The sequence below is a fragment of the Protopterus annectens genome, chromosome 8.part0, assembly GCF_019279795.1.
Source record: "Protopterus annectens isolate FY-2018-M chromosome 8.part0, PAN1.0, whole genome shotgun sequence".
Classification (NCBI taxonomy): domain Eukaryota; kingdom Metazoa; phylum Chordata; order Ceratodontiformes; family Protopteridae; genus Protopterus; species Protopterus annectens.
This window is the reverse complement of record NC_056741.1, coordinates 1,094,395,153-1,094,421,102: the sequence shown is the minus strand read 5'-3', so window position 1 is coordinate 1,094,421,102 and position 25,950 is coordinate 1,094,395,153. Positions and strand designations below refer to the sequence as shown.

Sequence of the window (25,950 nt, the reverse complement as noted above, 5' to 3'; positions counted from 1 at the left end):
AGAATAACTGAAGTGTGTTAAATTGTTTGTAGTCTTTGCATCCCCACTCACCACTCTAATAATATATGCCAACTCTGAGATCAGACTACAGTGGGAAAAGTGCAAATTCCTCGATTTTTTCTGAAGTGCAATTTCTTACATAAAAAAGCCAGCCTATGCGAGCAGTTAATTTTTGATAACACAAGCCAGCTTTTTTCTCACATGAGAAAAAGGGTGTTCGACCAAGCAAATGTTAATCTTATATATATAAACAGACTTACATATGCAAAGTGTGAGATACCATTTTTCAGAATCCTGCCTTTTTTCCAAGGTATGGCAATCTTGGATTTGGTATATACAAGTTCGGGGAGGGGGGGGCTTGCCCCCTGAAAAAAGAATTGTAAAGGAGAATAACGATTTTCAGACTTGCTCTTCTGTCTTTTCAGTATTTTTTTTTTCAGCTTGTCAGCACTCGACAATTTGAGTGCCAATATTTCAGTAGCTATATATGTATGTGTATATATATATATATATATATATATATATATATATATATATATATATATATATATATATATATATATATATATAGTTCCACTTTATAATCTTGAAATCCCGAGACCATAAAGTTGAATTTTCAAAATTGTGAAACTCCATAAACACGAATCCGGAAATGTCAAATTCATGGTTATGGCTATGGTTATGGTTATGGTTATGTGTTATTAAGTATGTGTATTTAGCTGGTATGTAAGGTAAGTGAGTGTTTTGTTAGGGTTTTAGGTTTGTGTTTTAGTGTATGCGAGTGTGTTTGAAGTTTTATGTGTGGGTTAGGGTAGGCAGGTAAAAGTATGAGTGTTTAAGTGTTGAAACTGGTGGTGTTTGTATATTTGTGATGTGTGTGCGAGCATACTGTAGAGTGTCTAGTGGTGAGTTTGCTGTCTTTTTCTGTTTGGTGCTATCTCAGAGTTAGTATACATACATAAGGGGGGTGCAAGGGGACTTGTCCCCCTGCTTATATGTTGTGAAGGCTTTTTGGTTTGTGTTTTTGTCTTTGTGTGTGTGTTTTGTTTGTTGATTTGTTGTAGTGTGGTTCGGATAATGTATGTGATGTGTGGTGTATGTTTTGTTTATATTTGCGATTTTGTGTTTCGCGGTTTTGGGCTTTCAGTATTTTAAGATTTAGACTTTATGGTCTCGAGATACTGAAATTTGGGATTTCAGTATTTCGAGATTATAAAGTGGAACCATATATATATATATATATATATATATATATATATATATATATATATATATATATATACATACACATATACACACACACACACACACACACATACACACACACACACACACACACACACACACACACACACACACACACACACACACACACACACACACACATACATACACACAGATACATGCAGAAAAGAACATCAGATGCACATGTATTCTCTCTGTAAGTGCATAAAGTAACAAATGCAAAAAATGCATACACAAAATGATGAAGTAATTAAAATGGTGTCAGATTACCGATTGTGATTATACAGAAGAGTGAAGTAAGCAGTAATCAATCACATGAGAGATTTTAGTGTGATTGCTGACCACAATTCATGAAGGACACTGCTTTATGTATATAACTGGAAGAAAATAAAGGCAAAACTTAAAGCTGTCAAACTGTCTGGAAGATAAATCCTTTACATAAATAATATTGTCTATTTATTCCTTATCCTTATGCCTTAAAATGCCTAAAATGTATCACAATTGCTTAAACTTTGTAGAGGTTGCTATTATTGAAGATAAAAGCCCACACATAATCATGATTATATCCATGATTAGTTTCACAGTATCATTTCTGGCCTTAGTGACCCCAGCACAGCCTAGTCACACATTATGCTGTTGTTCCAAAGCAGCATGCTTTATTCAATTTGACTACATTGTCAAGATTCTGACCCATAAACAAAATATTATTGCTGGTGAATTTCAAAGAATGTAAGCAAATACTACTTAGGATTTTAAACTAGAAGCAGAGAAGTAAATGGGTGTCTATGTATCTGCATTTTCTGCGTCCTTCTATCATGGTTAATAAAAATTCTATAAATAGTATAACTATAAGACAATGAAGGCATTTTCCACTCTGTGTTTAGATTCAGTTACTTCACAGGCCTAGACTGCTTGTAACCAGACAGTGTGCTTTTGCCCATTTTAGGAGCATTCTTTAAATATTTATAAAATAACTTTTTTTTTCAGAGCTAGGATTTTCTATGCTCCTAAGGAATGAAATAAACATGGATATTATTGGTTTTCTGCAGGCTGACATTTATCTTCTTGAATTTCTGTGAACTATGGAGCTCACTGGCATTTTTATAACATGTTGCAGTGGTACAGTGGTAGAGCTGTTGCCTCACAGCAAGAAGTTCTCCTGTTCGTTTCTCAGCTGGAGCACCTTCTGTGTGGAGTCTGCATGTTCTCCCTGTGGTCGAGTGGTCTCCAAAAGACATACGTGAATGGGTGTTCCTTCACTGAAGGCTAGGTGTCGGGCTAGCAACTCAGCAGCATAAAAAATTGACTATCAATCATTAGTGGACTGGAGTTCTGCTGTGGTGACCCCTAACTGGGAAAAGACAAACAAACCCTGCAAAAATCAAGTAGAAGATATGCCAGTGCAATTCTTAATGTTTGCTCTCATAAAATAAAGGTGTGAATATACTGTGTGCAGTCTGAACTTGATTTTAACAATGTCCAAGATGTTTAGTGGTAGACACTTGTAGGTAGTTATACAGGAAATATGCATACTAGACATTAGATATGAATGACTCATTTGGCTGTTGCTGAGAATGTTTGGTCTTCAGTGTGCAAACAGTACACCAATGTATAATGTTCAGAAATGCAGCGGATAGTAATGCTCTGACTATAGTGACAGTGCTGCACAGAAAAATGCTAGGACAGATACAATTATTTTCCTGACTTTTAATTTATAGATGTCATAGCCGTAGATAGAACAGGGAAATTTTACGAACTCGTGCTGCAGTAAAGGAATATTAGCTGCTGCATTCTTTAGGAGTTTGAACTAGATTTTGAGGCTAGAACCAAGATATGGTTGCTTTTCTTACCGGATAATGAAACATTCAGCAGGATAGGTGATCATTAAGTTTAAAAGCAACTGCATTTAACTTATTAAGTCTGTTGAGCCATAATGCATAATAATGCAGAGGTATGTCCCTTAAATGTGCACAATGTCTTATCACATTAATTAGCCTTCATCAGTTCTCAGCATGTTTGGGGCACCTACGTTTTGATCACTTCCAGTGACCACCTAGTATCCTACATTCCTCTATACTGCCTAATATAATACCTCACATAATCCCTTAGAGCCTGTCCTTTCACGGGAGCATATGTTTCAAGTGTCCAGATTTTTGCAGAATGTTCAGATTTTTGTGTCATATTTTTGCTCTGTTCCTCATAAAGTTTGTGGTTTTCTGACAAATCAGTGAGGGTTTGAGTCACTAAATAATGGCATGCATTTGAGTTTCAGACTTAATATCCTTCATGAAATGCATGCTAATACAAATCATGTTATCCTAGCAACTTTCTGAGTGTATAAATGCAATTATTGAAATCTGCCCTATTTTTGGGGCATTTGTCCCCCCATTATTTTGGGCTTTGTCAGGACTTTTTGCACTGAGGTTGATAGGTGCGACAGAAGAGTAAACTTTTTGTTGACCCATGTTATTGTACAGCAGTAAATGGCAGCATCCAAAAGCTAGATAGTGTCATCTACAGCTGCAGAGGGTTTTCTTATGTTCTAATCCCTGACTCATCTGCATACACCATTTGCAATGCATGCAGAACTGGTGCCCTATGTTGCCACCTCTGTGCAGATTCTAAATTAAACAATTTCTATTGCCGAGGCTAGCATCTGGTTTTCATCAGCCAGTTCTGTGACATAGTCACACTCCCTCACCTGAGACAGGAAAGCTGAGTTTTTGTTGCTCAGTCCTAACTCTCCCAGGCTGCTCTTCAGCTGCTAGATAGTCTGCAGTTTAATCAGAGCTACGACTTCAATGCCAGTGAAACCTACACAGACAAATTTACTCATCCATGTTTTTCAGTGAGTGTAAGAAGGATATTGAATCATTCCACAGTACAGCTATCGTACAGGAGACAAACAGACTGAGCTCAAGAAAGAGAACTGTTTTTAGAATGCTGACTAGGAAAATATGGAATGCTTACCATTTGCTACAAGGACTGTTACAGTATTTTGTTAGAAAGGTATGGAAAAGTTAAGGAGTACAGTAGAGTAAGAGATTTTTGACTGGGTTCTGATGTGACATACCAGCAGCAAACATGACATAATACACTGCAGAATGTCTGTGGATGGACAAATAGTACACAAAATAGTCTGATCTATCAAGAAACTACTTTACCACTTGGTTCAAGATGCAAGTCTATACAATGTCATAAATAAGAAGAAATCAAGAACACAACAATGCTCAGCATAAACCGTAAAGTAAGAAAGACAAATCCTTTAAATTCTATCTGAGCAATGAAACTAGGAGGTATACTAGAATGTGATTCTTTGAAACAAAAACGTAATTATGCAGAACATTTTGAATTCATTATTAGGGGCCACCTAAAAACAGGCAGTATAAATAATACAACTGTTTTTTTTCTAATACTGTCCTTGTATCCTTAATTACTGTATTTGTAGTTTAAGGAAAATCTTTCCGGAAGTTTTAGTCCATTACTGACTGAACAGATACCTTACCAAAGATAGTGTTGCTTGGGTTCATTGCCACCTGATTCTTGGCAGCATCTCCTATGAGTCGTTCTGTGTCTGTGAAAGCAACATAGCTGGGAGTGGTGCGGTTCCCTTGGTCATTGGCAATAATTTCCACTTTGCCATGCTGGAAAACTCCGACACAGGAATATGTGGTCCCAAGGTCAATACCAATTGCAGGTCCTTTTGACATGGTTACTGTAGAAATGAAAAAAATATATATTAAAATAGAAGTCTCTGGCACTTTCTAACCTCATATCTAGAAAGCAGATTATTTTAGTACTTCCTTAGAAATATCATGTGCAGTATAATACAGCAAAGTACAGTATGGCATAGCAGAGAATAGTATACTGCCACATGATGTGGTACTGTGCAATATAGTACAGTATAGTTACAATGGTATACACAGTTGTCTTCTATGCTTTCAGAAGTTACAAGTCTCATTCTGAAATGGTCTAGATAACTATGTAAAAAATTGAACAAACTTATGGAGACTTACTGAAGAATGTTGTTGTGGTATAAAATAGTACATTAATGTTTTTACACCTAATGGGATTGTGTAGGGAGTTAAGAAAATGGTTTTACTGATTTCACTTGCACTTTTGATAGGTGCATTTTTGAGGAAGTTTGCTTCCTTTGAGCAATGTTTGCTGGCAGTTTAATGTCTCAATGTGGATCTGACTGCAACAAATATAGAATTCATTCAAGGCTACTTAAGATCCAATATGAAAACAGCAACTGAGAGATTAAATGTCCAAAATGTTCAGAAGTAAATGATGCAAACACACAGCAGGGCACACTAAATATGTGTCTCAAATGCTAAGCAGAATACAGAAACAGGCAGTCACCACGCCTTTGAATAACTGTGCCTGTGATATACAAAAAGCCCTAAAGACTTCCATTTACAGTGCTTATTGTCTTGCAGCTTGCATTATAAATGCAGTTGTATATGCTTTCTTTTAATGAAGAAAACAGCTTGCTCTGTGAGTCAAGTTACAATTATATGAGGATGTAACTCCCAGAAAACAACTGGTCAAAAGTCAATCCAATGAAAAAATTAAAAGTAAGCCTCCCTCAGACTAATATATACCAGTTCTATGATTGTGCAAACATGGAGAATGGAAACTCTCCCTAAAGAAAGGAATCATTGAAGGTGTGCATAGATGCTACATCAGTAGTGATTTCCTATGGAAAACAAAGAGAGAGGAGTTCAGTTTCACTGAGTCATGCTTGGAAAGCTGGCTTTTCATAGAGTCTGCCTTTGATGAGTAGTAAAGCAGTCCATATTTCTTTTAGTTTATGATTATCACATGTTTAATTCAATTTGTCCTATGGGGCAAAAAAACATTTTCATGGTGGACAATTTAAGGAATTGAAGCTTTACAAATTTGCACAGAACATTTATAAGGCAGCTCAGGATTATACAGGTAAAGTTTTTGTTTGTCTTTTCGGCTTTTCCCGGTTAGGGGTCGCCACAGCAGAACTCTGGTCCGCTAATGATTGGCAATAGATTTTTTTATGGTGCCGAGTTGCCAGCCCGACACCCAACCTTCAACAAAGGCACACCCATTCACGCATGTCTTTCAGAGGCCAGTCAACCATGGAGAGGACATGCAGACTCCACACAGAAGGCACTCCAGCCAAGAATTGAACAGGAGAACCTCTTGCTGGGAGGCAACAATGCTACCACTGTACCACTGCGGTGAATTATTAGCAGCCTCTACTATGGGCATAGGATAAACTATAATACAGTTCCAAAGAGTGAAATCACTAAAACTATAAACTTGGATTGTGTTACAAAGTGAATGGAGTTTTTGTTATTGACTATTGCTAAACTAAGTCCAATTTGACTGGTCATACAGTATGTCCTGCCTTAACCTAATGCTCTCTTACATTTTTCTTTTATTTTTCTTTCAGTAATCCAAACCACCCATCACGTCAAGCAGGTCTCTGCCCCCCCATATCAAGCAATGGAAATTTCAAACTTCTCTCTTGAGCACTGGGCACCCACAAACACTTGCCCTGCAACTAAAGAGACTAAACACTAATGTAGGTGCTTAACTTTCAAGTGTCTAGACAGTAAAATACTTTACCTGCATTAACTTAAACAAATGTTAGTGAGTGTATTAGTACATTCTGCTGTATAGTTCCTTAATCAAACCACTGTACTGATGAGTACATCACCTGGAAGAAACAGCTGCATAATACTCTCCAGTTAGTCCCCCCCCCCCCCACACACACACACAAAAAAAACTAAAGTCTATTTTCTTTTGAGAAATACTCAGATCTATAAAATAGCATTTCATTACCTCTCCTGTTTCATCTATAACTAACCCCAGCTTTAATTTTATATCCTTTTAAGAATGTCAGAAAATTATACTCTGTGCCCATAACATAGTCTATAACTTAGTGCAAACATACAGTTTAAAATACAGTTAAAAATTCAGTTTAAAATTCAGTTTAACATATAACCATTTAAGCTAACACTACATACTTACCAAAGCCTAAAGAAACACTTGGAGTCAGTGTTAGCCCCGCTCCGCTTGCCCTCACTGCACTACTTCTACCTTTATTCTAACCCCTAATCACCTGACCAGTAGTCCAACCCCTAATTCTCTAACAACTAGCCCAACCCACTCATCCTAACTTCCCCCACCCTCCAATCCAGTTACATCCCACGCTGATCCCACTCCCAACAACACATTCCCAGACAACACACCTCCATCCTCACAAACCATCCAGGAATCCTAGTTGTACTACTCACTCAAAGTAGTATCATGTTACCCACACTCACATCCCTATCACCAGCTCTACTATCGCTAACCTTCCTAACTTCCTTACAAACAGACCTACCACTGCACAACTACTTCTATCACACTACCCACACTAGCCCACCCTCTCAGACCCACTCACACTTCTACATCTGCCCCACAATCATAAATCTTACAACTACATATTACTAACAAAAATGACACCATCTCACCACACTAAGAAAAACACACATAGACCGAGCTCACAAACAATTAATATTAAAAAGCACATACTGACACTCCTACAAACTCTGCTAACCTCTGGTGACATTCACCCAAATCCAGGTCCCCTCTCAGCCAGACAAACATCTGACCTGCTGATCCTAAATTTCAACATAAGACGTATTACCAACAAGCTAACAGACCTACATGCATTCATAGCCCACTACAACCCTGATGTACTCACCATTACTGAGACCTGGCTTAAACCCAGTATCCAAGATGAAGACTTTCTCCCCCAGGTTATAATACACTTAGATCTGATAGAACAAACAGGAAAGCAGGAGGAGTAGCCATTCTCTTTAAAAACACCCTTAACCTCCAACCCTTGCACACCACACCACCCACTTTTCAAAATGCTGAAGTCCTATTTTCTGTCATATCCATAAGAAACACCAAGAAGATCAATATAATATGCTGCTACATACCTCCAGGCAACAACTCACTCATAATAGAAGACATCCTACACTGGACAAAGGGCAATCTACCTCAGGAAACAATCCTACTAGGAGACCTTAACACCGACTGGGCAGCCTGTAACTCCAGCAGCCCCTCTACACATATCAATCTATATGGGTTCTCTCAACTAATTGAAGAACCAGCTAGAATAGATAAGAAAACAAAGAAAGAATCCAAACTGGACTGGACACTAACCAACTATCTCAAGCAAAACTACACAGTAGGCTGTCTCCCAGGTGAGCTAAGTGATTATCTCCCCACCTTCCTACTCCACAAACACTCCAATCACCCCAAACGAGTAGTCTACAAACTCATATGAGATGACCGTAACCTTACCCCACAATACCTATATACTGTCCTAAGCTGGGTTCCTATCAGCATTTCGAATGTTGAAAATGCCAAATTTAATTTAATCGAACTGAAATATTTAAAATCTCAGAAGAGCAAACTGAGAGAACATCGATTTCTTTCCCAGGGAAAGAAATCGGTGAGCCGTCATCGGAGTTTGTTATTTCCTCCACTGTAGTGTGGTCTCAGAGTTGGTTTATTTAAGTATGGGGGTTGTGGGGGCACAGTCCCTCACGTTTGGGGGTGTGGGGGATGAAGCACCCCACTTCTGTCAGTGTTTAAAGTATTAAAAAAAAAAATTTTTTTTTGCACTGAACACCGATTTCTTTCCCTGGGAAAGAAATCGATGTTCCGTCAGTTCGCTGTTTTGACATTTCGAACATTTCAGTTCGATTAAATTGCATTCGGCGTTTTCAGCATTCAGTATGCTGATATAGACCCCCCTAAGCCACTGCAACTGGGAACCACTACAGACACTTGGGATAGACCAGGCAGTAGACTACTTCAATACTACCTTCTCTAACATCCTTAACAGTCTACCTCCCAGCAGAAAGATCAGAGTTAAAGCCAACTACACACCCTGGCTAAGTAGGGACACCAGAGCCTTACTAAAAGCTAGAGATTAAGCCTGAAAAATCTGCAAAACTGACAAACCCCCTAGCTCCAAGCAATACTATCAACAGCTTAGAAACAATGCCAACGCTGAATCCAAAATAAACAAACAAAACTATTTTCTTAGCACCCAAAGGAAATATTCAAATAATCCACAAAAATTCTGGCATGCCATTAACTCCCTACTAAAGCCAGGCAAAACCCCAACTCCAGCACCCAGCTCTACTAACAATACCCTAGACATAGCTTCTCAATTTAATAACCATTTTACTAAATCCATCTTAGCCCTGTCCAGTCAAATAACCAAAAACAGTCTACCTCAATCACAATCCAACCTATCCCACATCACCCCTCTTTCAGTCTATCACCAGTGCCCACCTCAACTATCAAAAAACTCCTCCTAAAACTAAAGTCAACCACATTGGCAGCTGATAACATACCTGCTGCAGACCTAAAAATGGCTAGTGACTCGCTATCATATCCGGTTTCCATCCTAATCAACCGCTCCATACTAGAATCCTACATACCCAAACTCTGGAAAGTATCTCACATCATTCTTCTCCATAAAGGAGGTAAGTACTACGAATTCTTCAGCTACTGACCTATTGCCATCCTTTGCCCCCCTATCCAAAATTCTTGAGAAATGCATCCACTTGCAAGTGATGACATTTCTTAACACACACAATCTACTATCTACCACACAACACGGTTTCCGTCCACATCACAGCACTACCACAGCCCTTCTATCCTTTACTAATCATATAAACCTTCACAGGAATGATAACAAATATGTATCAGCCATTTTCCTAGACCTCTCAAAAGCATTTGTTATGGTCTCCCACTCCATTCTACTAGACTCACTAACATCATTATCCTTCACCTCCTCTACTATAGCCTGGTTCAGAAGCTACCTATCTGACAGGCAACAATCAGTCTATTGGAAAGGAACTCTGTCTACACAACTTCCAGCCACCATAGGAGTCCCACAGGGCTCTATACTGGGCCCACTATTGTTCTCTGTTTTCACAAATAACCTCAATAGCTTTACACAACATGCTACACTCATACAATATGTGGATGATTCAACCCTGATCTGCTCCGCTTCATCTCCCACCACCCTACATACACTCACTCAAGTTACCTTTACCTCAGTAGAAAAATGGATATCAGGTATCCAACTAATTTTAAATCCCAAAAAGACAAAGCTGTTACTATTTACCCCTAATACATAAAAAAACCCTCTCCTTTACCATAACATCTAAGGACGGCACCACTATCTCCCCTTCTAACCATACCAAACTTCTGGGCATTGAAATAGACAATAATCTCCATTTTGATGTTCACATCTCATATACCATAAAATAGTACACATAAAGCTAGGTTCCCTATATAGGCATAAGTCCTTTCTCTCACAAAATGCAAGAGTCACTCATGCACAAAGCCACCTCCTCTCAACTCTATTATACACAGCACCAATCTTTCTCCATATCAGACAATGTGACCTAGACAACCTAGAGTCATGCTACAATAAAATAGCCAATTTTGCTACTAACTCAACCTATAGAACCCATCACTGTACTGCACTAAAAGAACTAAAATGGCTTGAGCTACCACAGCTACTTAACTATCACCAGCTGGGCACAGCCTACAATATTCTCAAATATCCTGAAAAAAACCCTCATTATCCAACCTACTTACTGTCTATACTGCAAACTGGAACCTAAGAGCTAGTGAAAAATCTCTCCTCTCCATCACCAAGGCTAACAATAATGCAGGGAAAGTGCTCTACTCCCACACCGTTGCCAGAAACTGTAACTCTCTTCTTCTATCCGTGTCCACTGCCCCCTCCACATCCATATTCAAAAACTCCCTCAAATCGCATCTTCTTAGTACCTGGTTATGCCCTTGTATCGCATAACCCCACCCACACTGCTATTAGCTCCCCAAACTCCTCTCTGATCACATGCTGGATCTCTGATCCCCTGTAGGCTTGGTCACCTTAAAGGGTACTTTTAACTTTCGAATCTTACTTGATAAATTTTCTTCTCTTATCAATGTATAACTGACATTGTCTTTTTACCTATGTTCTATATCTTCTTTTACCTGGAGTGTTTTATTAATTTCTTGTTATATTACTATGCTCAGCATACATGATGTAACCTGTTTTGTGTATTATGTTGGATGTACTGTACTAATATAACTTGATGCCGGAGCTTTTCTCCCTGGGCCTCCTCTGAAAATGGACCTGGTCCAGTCGGAATTTCCCAGTTAACAAATGTAAAATAAAATAAATAAATAAATAAATAATAAAGTAGAATGAAGCAATGGATTTATACCTACAAAGGTTCCCAGTTCAGGGATAAAGTAACTTGTCAAAAAAGTGTTATAAAAAAGCTATGTCAAAGAACCCTAGACTGAAAAATGCAGTCAGTTTTTTGACAGTTTCATGTCCAGAGCCTGGATATTTGGAGCTTAACAGGAAGAAGACTTTGGAAAAAAAAAACTCTCAAAATGATGACAAAGCATTCCTGTTTATTTGTGCAGGTCAGATGTCAGTTAACACTTTAGCCATTACATGCACCAAAACAGCAGTATTAGGATTCCCTTGATAAGTGTAACAGTATGACAGAACAGGCCCCAAACTTGTCCCAGGCCCCACAGATGTTGGACTGTCACAGGGCTTCAGGCAAGTATTTGGCTCATTGTCTACAAAGGTTGACTGCCATCAACATCTGAACCATTTACTTCCTTTCTGAGGGAAAAGGAAATTTATTTATTTAACTTCCCCAGAGGAGGAATACAGCCATCTGTCCCTCCATCCATAACCCCCTTATTTCCAATTTTGTACACTGTGTCGGGATGTCACATCAACAGTGATTATCATCAGGCTGAAACCCTATCCCACAATGCACATCTACCCTCCCCAGATCTTGTTTGCTGCCAACTAGCGTGAAACCTACCCCAGATTTCAAGTAAATCTTAGAGATAACTAGAGAGAGGAAACTCCTCAGGAGAACCAAAACCAACGTATAGCCACTCGAACTTCCAGACATTGGATGGCGGTAGGTGGGAATGTTGTAAGAATGAAGGTGAGAAGAACAACTCACGTGGAACATTATGAAAAGTACATAACTTTTTTTATGTGAAGTTGTTCAGTCTCGCCTTCATTCTGACTGATGGGTAGCGTCCCCAGCACCATAAACATGGGTGGCTCAAGGGAGTACCTGTCTAGGGACAGTAGACCCAAATGAAGCTCTGTCCCTAGAGGCCTTATCTACCTTGTAGTGAGACATGAAGGTTTGTGGCTTTGACCATGTGGTAGCTGCACAAATAGAATCAATGGGTAGTCTGGCCAAGAAGGCTATGGAAGTAGAAACAGCTCTGGTTGAATGAGCTTTGACTTTGTCATGTAAAGAAATGTCTGCCTCATGGTAAATAAAGGATATGCAGTCAGAAAGCCATATGGATAAGGTAGATTTAGACACTGGTGCACCTTTTTTGGACTCTGAGAAGGAGACAAACAATGGATCAGCACTTCTATGGTCTTTTCTCCTGTCCAAATAGAAACAAAGTTGACTATGGATGTCAAGTTTGTGAAGCATATACTCCAACTGATTAGAGTGATTAGGAAAGAAAACAAGTAACTCAATTGCCTGGTTAAGGGTGAATTCAGAACAAATTTTGGGTAAGAACGACGGATTCGTCCTGAGGGAGACCCTATCTTTGTGGAATATCAAATATGGATGCTTAACCGAAAGGGCTTGCAACTCTGAAATTCTGCGTGCTAAAGTAATGGCCACCAAGAAAATTGCCTTCAAAGAAAGATATTTCATCTCACAAGAAGAAGCAGGTTCAAAGGGTGGGAGAATAATCTTGGATAGGACTAGATTCAAATTCCATGGGGCAGTAGGAGATTTAATCAGTGGTTTTAAGTGCATCGCACCATTCAAAAAGGCCTTCGCCAGCTTGTTAGACATAATACCATTTCCAGATACACCTATACAGAAATTAGATATAGCATCCAGTTGTACTCGAATGGTGGCTGCTGCAGCTCCTTCGTTGAACAGTTTGGTCAGAAACTCTAAGATATCCGAAATGGAGGCTAGAAAGGGGTCAATGTTATTCTGCTGAGCCCAGATGGAAAACCTTTTCCACTTACTGAGATATAGTTTCCTGGTTGAAGACTTGTGTGAGCACAACAGAATATGTTGAGCTTCTTCTGATAAATTTTGGAACCTGGCTATTCTAGGAATTGGAGCAGCCAAGCTGTCAGTTTGATGGAGTGAAGTGAAGGGTGTAGAGCTCCTGAAGAGTGGGTCAAAAGATCTGGCACTGGGTCCAGGATCCAAGGCTCTTCTTCTAAGTGAGGCTTCAGAAAGGGAAACCAGATTTGACGGGGCCAATATGGGGCTATTAAGATGTGTTCTGCCCAGAAAACTGGCTTTCTGCAAAACGTTGGGAATCAGGGGAAAGGGAGAGAGGGTATAAAGGAGTCCGGGAGGCCAATCGTGTATGAGTGAGTCCCTCGGGGATTGTTCCTGTTGAGGGATCAGGGCAAAGTAGTTACTGCATTTGGTGTTCATGGGAGTTGCAAAGATGTTGCAACAAGGCTGGCCCCATCTGCAGAAAATCATTTACGCTACTTCGTTCTTGAGAGACCACTCTTTGAGGCAACAGAATTGCCCTGCTGAGCTTGTCTGCTATCAGGTTGGATTTCTCCGGGATGTGCTTTGCTATCAGAAAGTGCTGGGTGGACTCTGCCTATTTCCACAATCCTAGAGCCTCTTTACATAGGGGGTAAGATCTGGTTCCTCCCTGTTTGTTTATATACCAGACTACGGACATGTTGTCTGACTGGATTGCAATTGTGCCCAGAGGAAGAGAGTCTTGAAAGAATTGCAACACTAACAGAACTGGTCTCATCTCTAGGACATTGATGCGCAAATGAGCCTCATGAACCTGCCATGTACCTTGGGCTGTCCATCCCTGATAATGCCCCCACCCCACCCAATCAGGTAGGCATCCATAGTCACCATTGCAACTGGAACCGGGAGGACAAAGGGATGTCTCATGGTCACCGACTCAGATGTTAGCCACCACCGAAGATCGTCCTTGCGGGAGTTGGTTATCAGAACAGGGTGATCCAATGGTAAGTCCTGAAACATCCACCGTGTGAATAGCAGCCACTGAAGAATGGGCATGTGAGATCTCGGCAGAGATATTGCAATGACAGCTGCTGCCATGGTGCCGAGCAACTTGAGAATCTGTGATACTGGTGCTTTGTATTTTGACAGGAGATCTGAAATCTGTTGTCGTAGGGTAAGCACTCTTTCTGAAGGAAGCTTTAAAGACATGTTGACTGTGTCTAAGTCTGCTCCTATAAACACTGTACGCTGCAACGGCAATAAAGCAGACTTTTCTGAATTTATCATAATGCCCAGTTGGCAACATAGCTTTAAGGCAGTGTTCCTTGCCTGAATAATCTGATGCCTGGTGGGTGCGGTGAGGAGCCAGTTGTCCAAATACGGAAACACCTGGATTCCTAGATGTCTCAAAAGAGCCATGACCACTGCCAGACATTTGGTGAACACTCTGGGGGCTGTAGTGAGACTGAAGGGCAGGGCCCGAAACTGGAAGTGACTGGCTCCCAGCCTGAAGCGCAGATGATCTCTGGATGGCCTGGCCATTTTGATATGGTAGTACGCATCCTGAAGATCTAATGAGCACATCCAATTGTCCTTCCCTAGGAATGGGAGGATGGACTGAAGCATGACTATCCTGAACTTTGTCTTTACTACATATTTGTTGAGTCTGCTGAGGTCCAAAATTGGTCTCCAGTCCCCTGTCTTCTTTGGCACCAAAAAGAATCTTGAGCAAGTTCCAGATCCTTGCTGGTCTGCTGGGACTAGTTGGATGACTCTTTGTTGTAATAGTTTTTGAACCTCTACTGTTGCCACATCCCATAGACTGGGTGGAACATCTGGGATTCCTTTTGTTGGTTTGGGTTTGGTATGAAAGGGGATGAAATAGCCTTGGGATATAATGTTTTGTACCCATCGGTCTTCTGAGATTTTCAGCCTGGTGCCTAGGTACAAAGACAAACGTCCCCTGACTGCCTCCAGACCAGGACAGTAGGGCCTCCTTTCAGGAGTGCTGATAAGGCTTCCCAAGGAACTGATCCCTGTCGCCCTGGTTTTGCGGACCCCCCTCTGCCGCGTGGGTGTCATCTTCCTTCATTGCCCCCTCCTCTGCCCCTGGAGGAGGCTTCACCTCATGAGTTCGGAAAGGCTCCTTGGGCTTTGTAGAACCACATTTTTCCTCCCTATGACCTTTAGCATAAGGTTTAGTAGGGGTGAAAAACAGACTCCTACGGCAGATAGAGCCTTTCCGTCTTGTTCACATCTGGTGAGTGTCTCTTTAACTTTTGGTCCAAACAAAGAAGAACCATCAAAAGGGGCATTCACAAATGATGACTTGAAAGGTTCTGCAAAGGAACATATGTGCATCCAGGAATGTCTCCGCAGAGCAATTCCTGTACCCATTGCCCTACTCGTCCCATCAGCTGTGTAAGATATGAGGTGCATGGAAGAGTTAACAATAGAATTGAGGGTAGCAAGCTGAGACGTCACTTTGTCCGCCACTGAATCGGCTACTGCACCCTGAAGAGTATCTCCTAGCTCTTTCAGGAGATCTCTCTGAAGCCTTGTGAAATGGGTTAGATAGTTCAAGAACTGAAGAGCAAAGGTCATAGAACTGAACATGCGCTTGCTGTATCTGGTCCATAATCCTAGATTCCATATTAGGAGGATGGACAGACGTAGAGGTCTCCGACATCTCTTTCTTTGTGGCTGCCGCAACCACCATGGCATCAACAGGTATAGGTTTGGATAAGAAAGACTTGTCCTGAGGAGCTGAAATATATTTGTTGGGCCTCCTAGGGACAGACTCCATAGAACCTGGTGACTCCCACGCCCTCCGAGACAAAAGATCCATCAACTCATCGAAGGACGGTAAAACCCAAGAGGTGGAGGGTCGAGACTCGAAAGCCTTCAGGAGCACCGATTCATCCTCAGTAGGGTTAAAGGGCTGCCAGTCACCCCTCTGCTTAAGGATCTCTAGGATATCCGCAAAGAAGATATCCTCAGATGGGGACTTTGGGGACCCTTCCGATTCCTCCAAATCAGTGTCAGATGTGATGGATTCCTGCGAGGACTCTAAATGTCTCCTCTTACATAACCTCTTCCAAGGGACCTCCTCAGTGGGAACTTCTGGGGAGGTCTCAGAAGAGCAGGGTTCCCCCAATGGAGCTTCCTGAGGCTCTGGGTCTCTACTCTTATGGTGGGTCTGCAGTGAAGGAGAAGATTCTGGCGCTTTTCGGGAGGAGGTGGTCATATCAGAGGCAGTGGCTGTCTGGGGGCCAAAACCATCCTCATGGCATCGAAAGCACCACAGCTATGATGCGAGGAAGCACCTGGGTCCAAAGATACTGAAGACTCCTCCCACACCAAAACTGCCGGCTCAGAGCCAGAGGTAGGAGCCAAACTCATCTGTGCCGAAGCTCCAAGGGGGAAAGTCAGAACCGACCCATCGGTTCAACTCCCCTCCCTGGAACCGACGGGAGAGTGTCAGCTCACGGATTCTGCCGCCAGAGCAGAGGACATCAGGGTTGTCGGTGCCGACAGGTCCAAAGTGAGTGTCGGAACCAACGGTTCCACAAACGACTGAACGGCCTCCTCTGGCTCCGACATCTCAATTTGAGTCGGAGGAGGAGCAGAAATCATAGGAGAGGACTTTATTGGTTCTGAAGCTGCCTGACTCATAGCCAACAGAATTTTAGCTACCGCTGGATCCTGTAACAGTCTCCATACCACACGATCCACATTCGAATCAGAAAGTCTGGAAGCCTGAGAGGAAGCTACAGGTGGAGCCGGTGAACCCAGAATCGGGGATCTCAATGTAGGAGATACTGGTTCCAGGACTGGGAACCAGCTCCTACCAACTACCTGTACAGTTGGTTCCGATGACAGTGGAGCCAATACAGGAACCTTCTTGGAGACCTTCCCGAAGAGCCCTTCGGATCTGAACTCGCAGAAGAAGCTGAAGAAGAAGGTTTTGGTTTCCCTGGAGCAGTATCCAAATCTGACTGGAAAGCAGACGTAATCAAGCCACGCTCAACCAACTTCCTTTTTCTTTCTGCCAAAACCCTAGCACTGAATCCATGGCAAATGGAACAAACCTCTTGGAGATGTACCTCTCCCAAACAGTAGACACGTGTTGTGGCCATCGGTAATCGACATATTATTATTACATTTAGGGCACTTTTAAACTCTGACTTGGCCTTTTCAGACATAATAACACAGTACAATCCTAGCAGTCAAATAGAACAATAACAACCAATTAAAGGTTAGCAACAACAACAAACAAAATAAGCCTAACCGGCTACAAAATAATTAAGAAAAGCCTAACTCGGCTGTAGCTGCAGTAAAAAAGAAATAAGCCTAACCGGCTAAAGGTAAACTACTAAAATGAGCCTAAATCGGCTATAAGCCTAATCGGCTACAGAAAAATTGACAAAAAAGCCTAACTCGGCTTAAGGGATAGGGTAAATTAAGTCTATTTAAGCCTAACCGGCTAAGAACAAGGAACCAACAGGGCCAAACACCCCCCAAAAAACACAAGAACACAAGTTCTTATGTCACAAAACTATTATAAAAGATCAGAAACCCCAATAAGGATAGCCTACCCTTCCTAACTCTCGGAATCTAACAAATAGTTATTCTGTATAAAATATCCAAGAAAAAAGATGAAACTTACCTCTCAAACAGCCTGAGCTGTAGAGAAACGCATAATCTGTTGCAGCGGCAAACTAGATCTGTGGTAGGTAGAGGTGCATTGTGGGATAGGGTTTCGGCCTCGAGCTGTCAGAGACCTCGAGCTTTGCAATTTGGCCGACTCAGAGCCAAGGATCGGCTCCGGACCCATCAGTCAGAATGAAGGTGAGATTGAACAACTTCACATCAAACAATTCCTTACCAAGACAGCCAAATTTCTGTTGCCAATTCCCACTTAAATCTCCACTTTGCTCTACGCCTCTCCTGTACTTACCTACCTTAGAGAAACAGGCTTAAACAAGCTCAAGGCTTGCTACAATAAAATTGCTAAGTTTCTCACTGGTGCATCTCATTGCAGCCACCACTGTATCTCACTTAGGGAACTTGACTGGCTTGAACTCCCTCAACTTCTTCACCTGAATCAACTCTCTCTCATCCACAAGTTAGTAAACTCTTCTCTTAAAGTTTAAACCTTCCCCAGCCCTACTGCTCCATTAGACCACTACGCTCTAGCAGCAAAAATTTACTGCTAGTGACCAAACCCAAGAACTCAGCAGGAGAAGCATTATTCTCCGGCATCATATCCTGATTATGGAACAATCTCCCCCCCTCTATAACCACACTATATTCTTGCAATCACTTCAAGACTGCACTAAAAACTCACGTAAAAAGTCTCTGGTTATGCCCATGCACCAATCCAGACTAGTAACTCTCCTTTTTACCTCCCCTTCCTCTACCCTCCCCTAGCCACCCTACCTCACACTGTCCGATCATTGCATTCCTTCCTCTGCAGGCTCGGGCTCACTCTTTACCCTCCCCTTCCCTTCTCACTCACTCAGTCTCCTCTCTTACTCCTCTGTCTTCCCCTTCCATTCCATTAGCCCTTCTAGCTTGTTCCACCTTCGTGTGGCGCATCTGCTTTATATCTGTTTGAGTTTAGTGCAATATTTGTATATAAGATTTAGGTATATGAGTTTAGAACAGTATCTGTTTGAGCTTAGTACTGTCTGTATATACATCTTACCTTTATTCCTAGCCTCTAGCTAGATAGTGGTATATCTGTTCATTACTATGTTTCATATTGTATTTATAGCTAATGTTTGCTGCAGTATGTATTATTTGCTATTGCATGTATATTCAATTGTTCTTCATGTACTCTGCTGCTCATTTATTGTTCTGTGGAGCTTTTCTCCCCGGGCCTCCCCTGAAAAAGGACCTGTGTCCAGTTGGAACTTCCCGGTAAACAAATATAAATAAACAAATTAATTAATTAATTAATTAATATCAGCTCTATCAATTGTTACAAAGGAACGATCTTCATCACCCTTAGTCTTATTAATCACACTGTTCTCATTGCTTATTAAATTTGCAGGCATAGAATCCTCAACCAGCTGGCTTTGTACATCCACAGCTTGAGCCATGTTGTCAATGTCTGTCTTTCTCCTATTTTTTTTCTTACAGTAAGTTTCTTCCATCCTTCCACATTCATTTTTGATTTCTTCCTTTTTACCTGCCCCTGTTTCTTTTTCCTACATTCTCTTTTGGAAAAATGATGCTTTTTATAGATTGAAGGTTTTCTGATAGACAAATGTTATCATTACCTGTAATCTGGATGTTACATAACAAAGCAGTGTCCTTTTAAATATGTATTCTCTTTGCATTACAGACATTTATCAGTATATTTTCTTTCTTGTTATTTGTTGTGAACTACTTCCTTTTCTTCTTTTTTTTAATTTTCTTCTTTACGCTCAGAATCCTCAGACTGCTGAATACTTGTACCCAGAATTCAGAGTTGTCAATGGTGTTATCTTGTTCAATAGAGGTTGAGTGATATTTACAGACAACAGTCATTTCCTATACTGATAACCTCAGGAAAACTGAACTGGCAAAACTAGAATCCTGTTACAATAAAATAGCTAGGTATGCAGCAAACACTACATTTAGATCTCACCACTGCTCTGCCTTAAAACAATTGAACTGCTTAGAACTTCCAACTCTTACACCTATCCCGGCTCAGCATAGCTTACAAAATCATTTATCATCCTGAAAAAACACCATCACTACAAGGCTTACTACAGCCTTATTTCTGTAGCAGAACTCTACACTCTAACAATAAGACCCTCTTACAGATCTCAACAGCACACAGTCATGCTGAAGAATCCATCTACTCACATTATATTGCCAAGATTTGGAATTCTCTACCTATCAACATCACATTTAGCACTACTTTAACTAAATTTAAACAAACGTTAAAAACCCACCTTACCAGTAAATGGCTCTGCACTTGCTCCGCCCCAGACTGAGAACTTCCCACTCCTCTTAAATAACCTTTCTTCATACTAACACTGTTATCTGGGATTTCACAGTTGATTTATCTGTTGTCATTACTATTAAGTTATAGGTACCACTCAAATGGGAACTCTCCTAACCTACAAAAATTGTGTAAATATAACTCAAAGTTATTTTCTATCACCTTGTATGTTAAGTACTTTTATCCCAGATGTATCTTTATTTGTACATATTTGTTATCAGTCTATGTAAACCTATACTCTATGTCCAATTGTATATCCTGTTTACTTACAATGCCTAATTTAGTCTACTGTTTGTAATCTCTTTTTTTGTTATGTATTCTCTGAAATACTTGTTCTTTTGGATTTCTTTGGGTGGATCTTTTCTCCCAGGGCCTCGCTGAAAAAGGACATGTTGTCCAGTTGGACTATCCCGGTAAACAAATATAAAATAAAATATACAAAATAAATACATTTGTTCTTTGCCTAACATTTCTTATCTCATCAGTCCATTCATTAATATATGTAACAGCAGTTCTCCAAGATGTGACAATTGCACAAGTGCAATAGTCTAAATAATAATATTAATATTAATAATAATAATAATAATAATAATAAGTCTAGATTTAATGCTAATAATGGTAAGAAAATCATCCAACTTTTGAAACACATACCCCCAGTGTTGTCAGTGCCATCACTGGACACAGTGACTGTTTGCCAGGGAAATCACCTTCATTCGGCAGAAAAGTGATGACATATAACTGACTGGAGGCAATGTTCACCGGAAATGAAGTCATGGAGACATTGTCATTGTGTCTGGCACCAAGTAACTCACACTTCTTTTGCTATCTGAGCTTTGCTCAACTCTAATTCAACACCTGAACTCTGGGTGTGAGTGTGGGGGGTGGAGCTGGACAGATTCTGCAGAGGTCAGATCAGAGCACAAAAACAGGAAACACATAATGGATAGTGGAAGTGTATATTGACATTAATAAAGGCATTTATTCTCCCCCATAGGAGGAATAGGCAGATATTGACCTAAGTAGTTATCAGAGGGCAGGCCTGATGAAGCAATTTTGATTTTTTTTTTTTATGGAGTGCCCGAATATAATGGGATGTACAGAGAAGGCTGGCTGAAGGGTCACAAGTCAGCAATAAAAATTATACACTGCAAATGGAAGTTCCTGCACAGTCTAGAGATCAGCCAAGACAATGATATGGTAAATGCACAAGACTGTTAAGGGTAGGATGCCACAGGTTAAGATGCTAAAATGCTACTGAAAGAAAGGGGTGGAGGGTGGGTAACAGACAGCAGGATGACTGGGAATTAAGAGGAAAGGAGGTCTGAATGAGAGAAGAGGAAGCATCATTTCCTGGTGCTCTGGTTCAGTGAGTAATATCAAAGACGTCTGTGTATTAATTACCAAATGTCTGGAAAGTTTAGCTCTCAAGAGTCTTGGGTTTTCAGGGGTGCACCATTTAGTTCCAGTCCTACTAAAAATTTATGATATTATGGCAGAATATTAAAGATCACTGAAAGCAAATAGTTCAAGGCATCACATTTGAAAGGATATGATAGATATAATCAAGTCCAGTTTTATTAGTGGAGCACTTCTTCAAATTTCACAGAACAGCAATGGCAAAAAGACTAGTTCATGGGTCAGTACTAGGCTAACTGCCCTTATGGGCCATTTTAAGCATTGCCAGTTACCCCATGTGAGAATCAAACCCCTGCACATCATGCCTGCAAGTGTAAGGTAAACACCTTAACCATTATGCTAACCTCCCAACAGAGGTATAAGTGGTCATACCACCTCAGGAGAAATGGGACAAATGCAAAGATGTGTCCTAGTGACAAAACAGGACTTATTTAAATAAAAAAAACTTCTTATTTTTCAGAATACTCATGTCACCAGAAAACCTCTACGGTGTACACCAGCAGTTAAACATTACAAATACTTAAAAAGCATCCATGATTTATGAGTTTTGTTTTGGTTTTGTCTCTGATTTATGACACAATAAGATAAAAAGATGTTAGACATAATGCAGTTTTAGGAACAAAGAATAATTAAGTCAGAAATCATATAAACAATAGCATAAAGTATATAAAATGGATAAATATTCTTACCTGAAAATATTAAAATACCATACCTTTGCAGAGTAACGGCTACTCAGTTTTTGTCTTTCTCATGCGTTATCAGATACTAGGGTAGGAGGAGCAACAAATGGGTACAGTGAGGAAGAAGGAGCTTACCTCAGGGGTCATGAGGCAATGAGGGCCCCACGCATTTTACATATAATTACCGCATGTTTATGTTAGAATGGGATCAGGTAAAATCTGCTACTAAATGACCAAAGGTAATACAGTTATTAAGATTTCCAAAGTCATTCAGTTTAGCAGTGTAATAATTATTTATATTGAGTGGAGTTATGCATAAATTATGTGTAGGATTCATAAAAATATATATTCTGGGACAATAAGTGGATACTGTCTTATGCCTTTTTCATTCATTTATTCATTCATACGTTGATACCTGCTTTATCCAGTTCAGGATTGTGGAGAACAGGGCCCTGTCTTTATACAAAATGGACGCAAGGCAAGGACACTAATCCTAGATTTGAATCCAATCTATCAGTCAAAGGGGAGGCGCACGCACACACAGACACACACACACACACATGCATGCTCGCAACATGTACACTAATGGGCAACTGGAAGAATTTCCATTTCACCTCTGCTACACTTTTGGGATGTTTCAGGAAAACAGAACACTGGATAAAAACTCACATGGACACAGGAAGGACATGCTGACTCCACACAGGAGGCACCCCAGCTAGAAATGAAACCAGCGAATGAAGTGCTGTGAGGCATTGTTGCCCTTTGCAATAGCCAGAAGAAAAGAGGATATTTGTTTAAGTACAAACCATGAACTTTATATTGTATTAACAACTCAATAAAAAATAAAACTCTTGACTGTTGTTTGATTAAAACAATAAATCCCACTGATAAATACACACCACAATAAGAATTAAGGTATTCCCACATCACTGTGCCAGAAAACATGGCACAATGTAGCAGAATGTTAATAAGCACTTCACAATCCTGTGCTAACCCAGCATCCAGTTGTTAAAAGAGAAATGTACAGCACTGGATGTGGGACAAGTTGCGTACCATAATACGGTCACAAGAAACGATTCTGTATGTCTTGGCTATGAATTATGTGCTGCACCTTTGGGTAATTATGTTGTCTGCCTCCCCCATGCTATACAGTTTTGCTACTTCAGGTTTGGGCAAGAATATGCAGCATTTCATGATGCATACATACATACAGTATAGGGTCACAGTGAAATGTTAACATTGTTATAATGCGTTGCATAAGTAGCTCATTCATGAATCGATCTGTTGGGATATACTAATGTATCATGTAACTGAGCAGTTTGGTGCAGTGCTGAAAAGCGCTCTAGCCTAGACACTACCCATTTGTCTTTTCAGCACCTGTTTCTGGAATCTGGTGATGCAGGTAACACTGACCAGAGCACTATTTAAATGTTACTACCTAACACATGGATAGAACTACAGATTGCATCAAGATAAGGAAAGGGGGTTCTGTTGTGGACACGCACACTAATTACAAATTACAACAAGAGATGAAGTTAGAGGGGGTCTACTCCTAAACACGAGTAACAAATAAAAAATACATTGAGGGGGCTCATAGAAGGTATATCCTCAACATGACCATTAATTTCAGATTATACTACAGGGAAAGACTACACTAAGCAAAAGGCTTAAAAGCAAATTGAAGGACTAGGATAAAAAAAAAAAAAGTTTACATTAGACTTGATCTCTTCTAAATTTAAATGGTAAGTCCAGGAAGTAGCTCTACCCTAGAAGCACTTTCTGAATTTAAATAGTAGGTTCTGCATGTGGAAGATGGATTCACTTAGATGTCAGCTGAATTTACAGTGGAAGGGATGGAGAGAACAGCATCTGAACATGTACCAACTCCCAACACTTGGGAGATTTTAACCTCCCTATCGTTTGACAGAAACTATCATATCTCCTGGGAAGGGTTGCAATAACACAACTAGTGATAAGGAACATGACCACTGGTGGGAATTTGGGAAAGGGTCTACCATGCATCTCTGGAACTGACATATACTATAACAAGATGAGAGGGGATTACCATAGAAACAAGCATTTGCACACTGTACTACAATGAGGATTTGGAGACAGCAGTATTGGCATACAGTATTGCATGGACAAACAGGAGGGGAGCTACCCTACAATGGAATGTAGTCTTACAAGTACTGCTTCAGGGAAGTAGGAATCTAATGTAGACATAGACGTGATACTGTAGTGGTAACAGACAACGGAGAGGAGTTACTTTTTTAGATACAGCAAGGATAGGCAAGGGATACATATATTACTTGTGTGGCATCATGCCTGAAAACACAGTAAGTGTTATCAGCAGAAGTGCCCAGAAGGGAAAATGAAGAGTGAAGACAAAAAATTACTACCAGAGAAAATATTCATGTATGAAATTGAATGCATGTATTGTTAGAATTTATACTATTCTTGTTATTGTCTGTCATACACTTCTGCCTTTTAGTAAATACGGACATTATGAGAATCTCACTCTGTCACTAGTTGACTGATACTCCGAAAGTCAAACCTAAAAGATCATCATTATGCTGTTATGGTGGTTAGAATTGGAGAAAAGAGAGAAGGTGAGTGTTGCATTTTCTCACTTTCTGTTTCTCTCTCTCTCACTCTCTTCTCCGAGTTGCGCGTTCACAGACGTGGTTCAGGGGTATGGGGCTTGCCCTAACATTGGACAGGGGTAAAGTGGGCAGGCCCCCTTGCAAAAAAAAAAAAAAAAACAATTGTGAATGCTTTACAGCCTTGGGAGTGTTACTATTTTGGCTACCGACATTCTAAGGTTTAAGAATTTGGGGGGCAGAATAATCACCTTTTAGATGAAATGAGTCAATAATTATGCAATTTAGTACACATTGTATCCAGACTCTGTAACACAAAAATGTACTAGGCAATTTTAATTTATTTTTTCATGAATCCCAATTCACTGATAGTCATTGCTACAGCTCTCTGTCAGTGTAACGAAGGTATCTGTGATCAGGTTAATTCTATACCTGAAATAAATTTTAAGCAAGTAAGAATAAAGTCTCAGTGTTGGCTGGGTTACCCTCTGTACAAAGCTTGTACATTGTCCTTGAATCTGTGTGGGTTTTCATTGGGTACTCTAGTTTCCTCCCAAATAATAAACTGTCTATCCTCCGCATGTACTTACAGATGTATGTGCTATGTGTGAGTGACTGTATGTCTGAATTTTGTAATGGAACTGCACCCCATCCATAATTAGTTTCACTGTCTGGTGCCCACTGAATGCCACGATAGTTCCTACTTTCCTACAACCCTAAACAGGATTAAGTGGGTTATTAGAGAATTAAATGAGTAAATGAATGAATGAATTAATATATGTATTAGATGAAGACACTTGCTATACCTTTTCCGGATTACCATATGTCACTGGCTCATCTCTGCTTTAAAATCTCTGAAAATACAATTGAAAAGTATTCTTAATTTAATTTTTATAATGACC

The 25,950-nt window shown here is 40.3% G+C and overlaps 1 protein-coding gene across 1 annotated transcript in view; it reads right to left on the bottom strand.

The window, feature by feature from the left end:
• The window catches only part of LOC122809247 (heat shock cognate 71 kDa protein-like), a 162,156-nt gene that overhangs the window by 114,570 nt on the left and 21,636 nt on the right, over window positions 1-25,950 (bottom strand). The window contains exon 2 of the mRNA XM_044080573.1: window positions 4,751-4,960. Coding sequence (XP_043936508.1) covers window positions 4,751-4,955 — 205 coding nt within the window. The 5' untranslated portion in view covers window positions 4,956-4,960. The remainder of the gene's footprint in view (window positions 1-4,750; window positions 4,961-25,950) is intronic.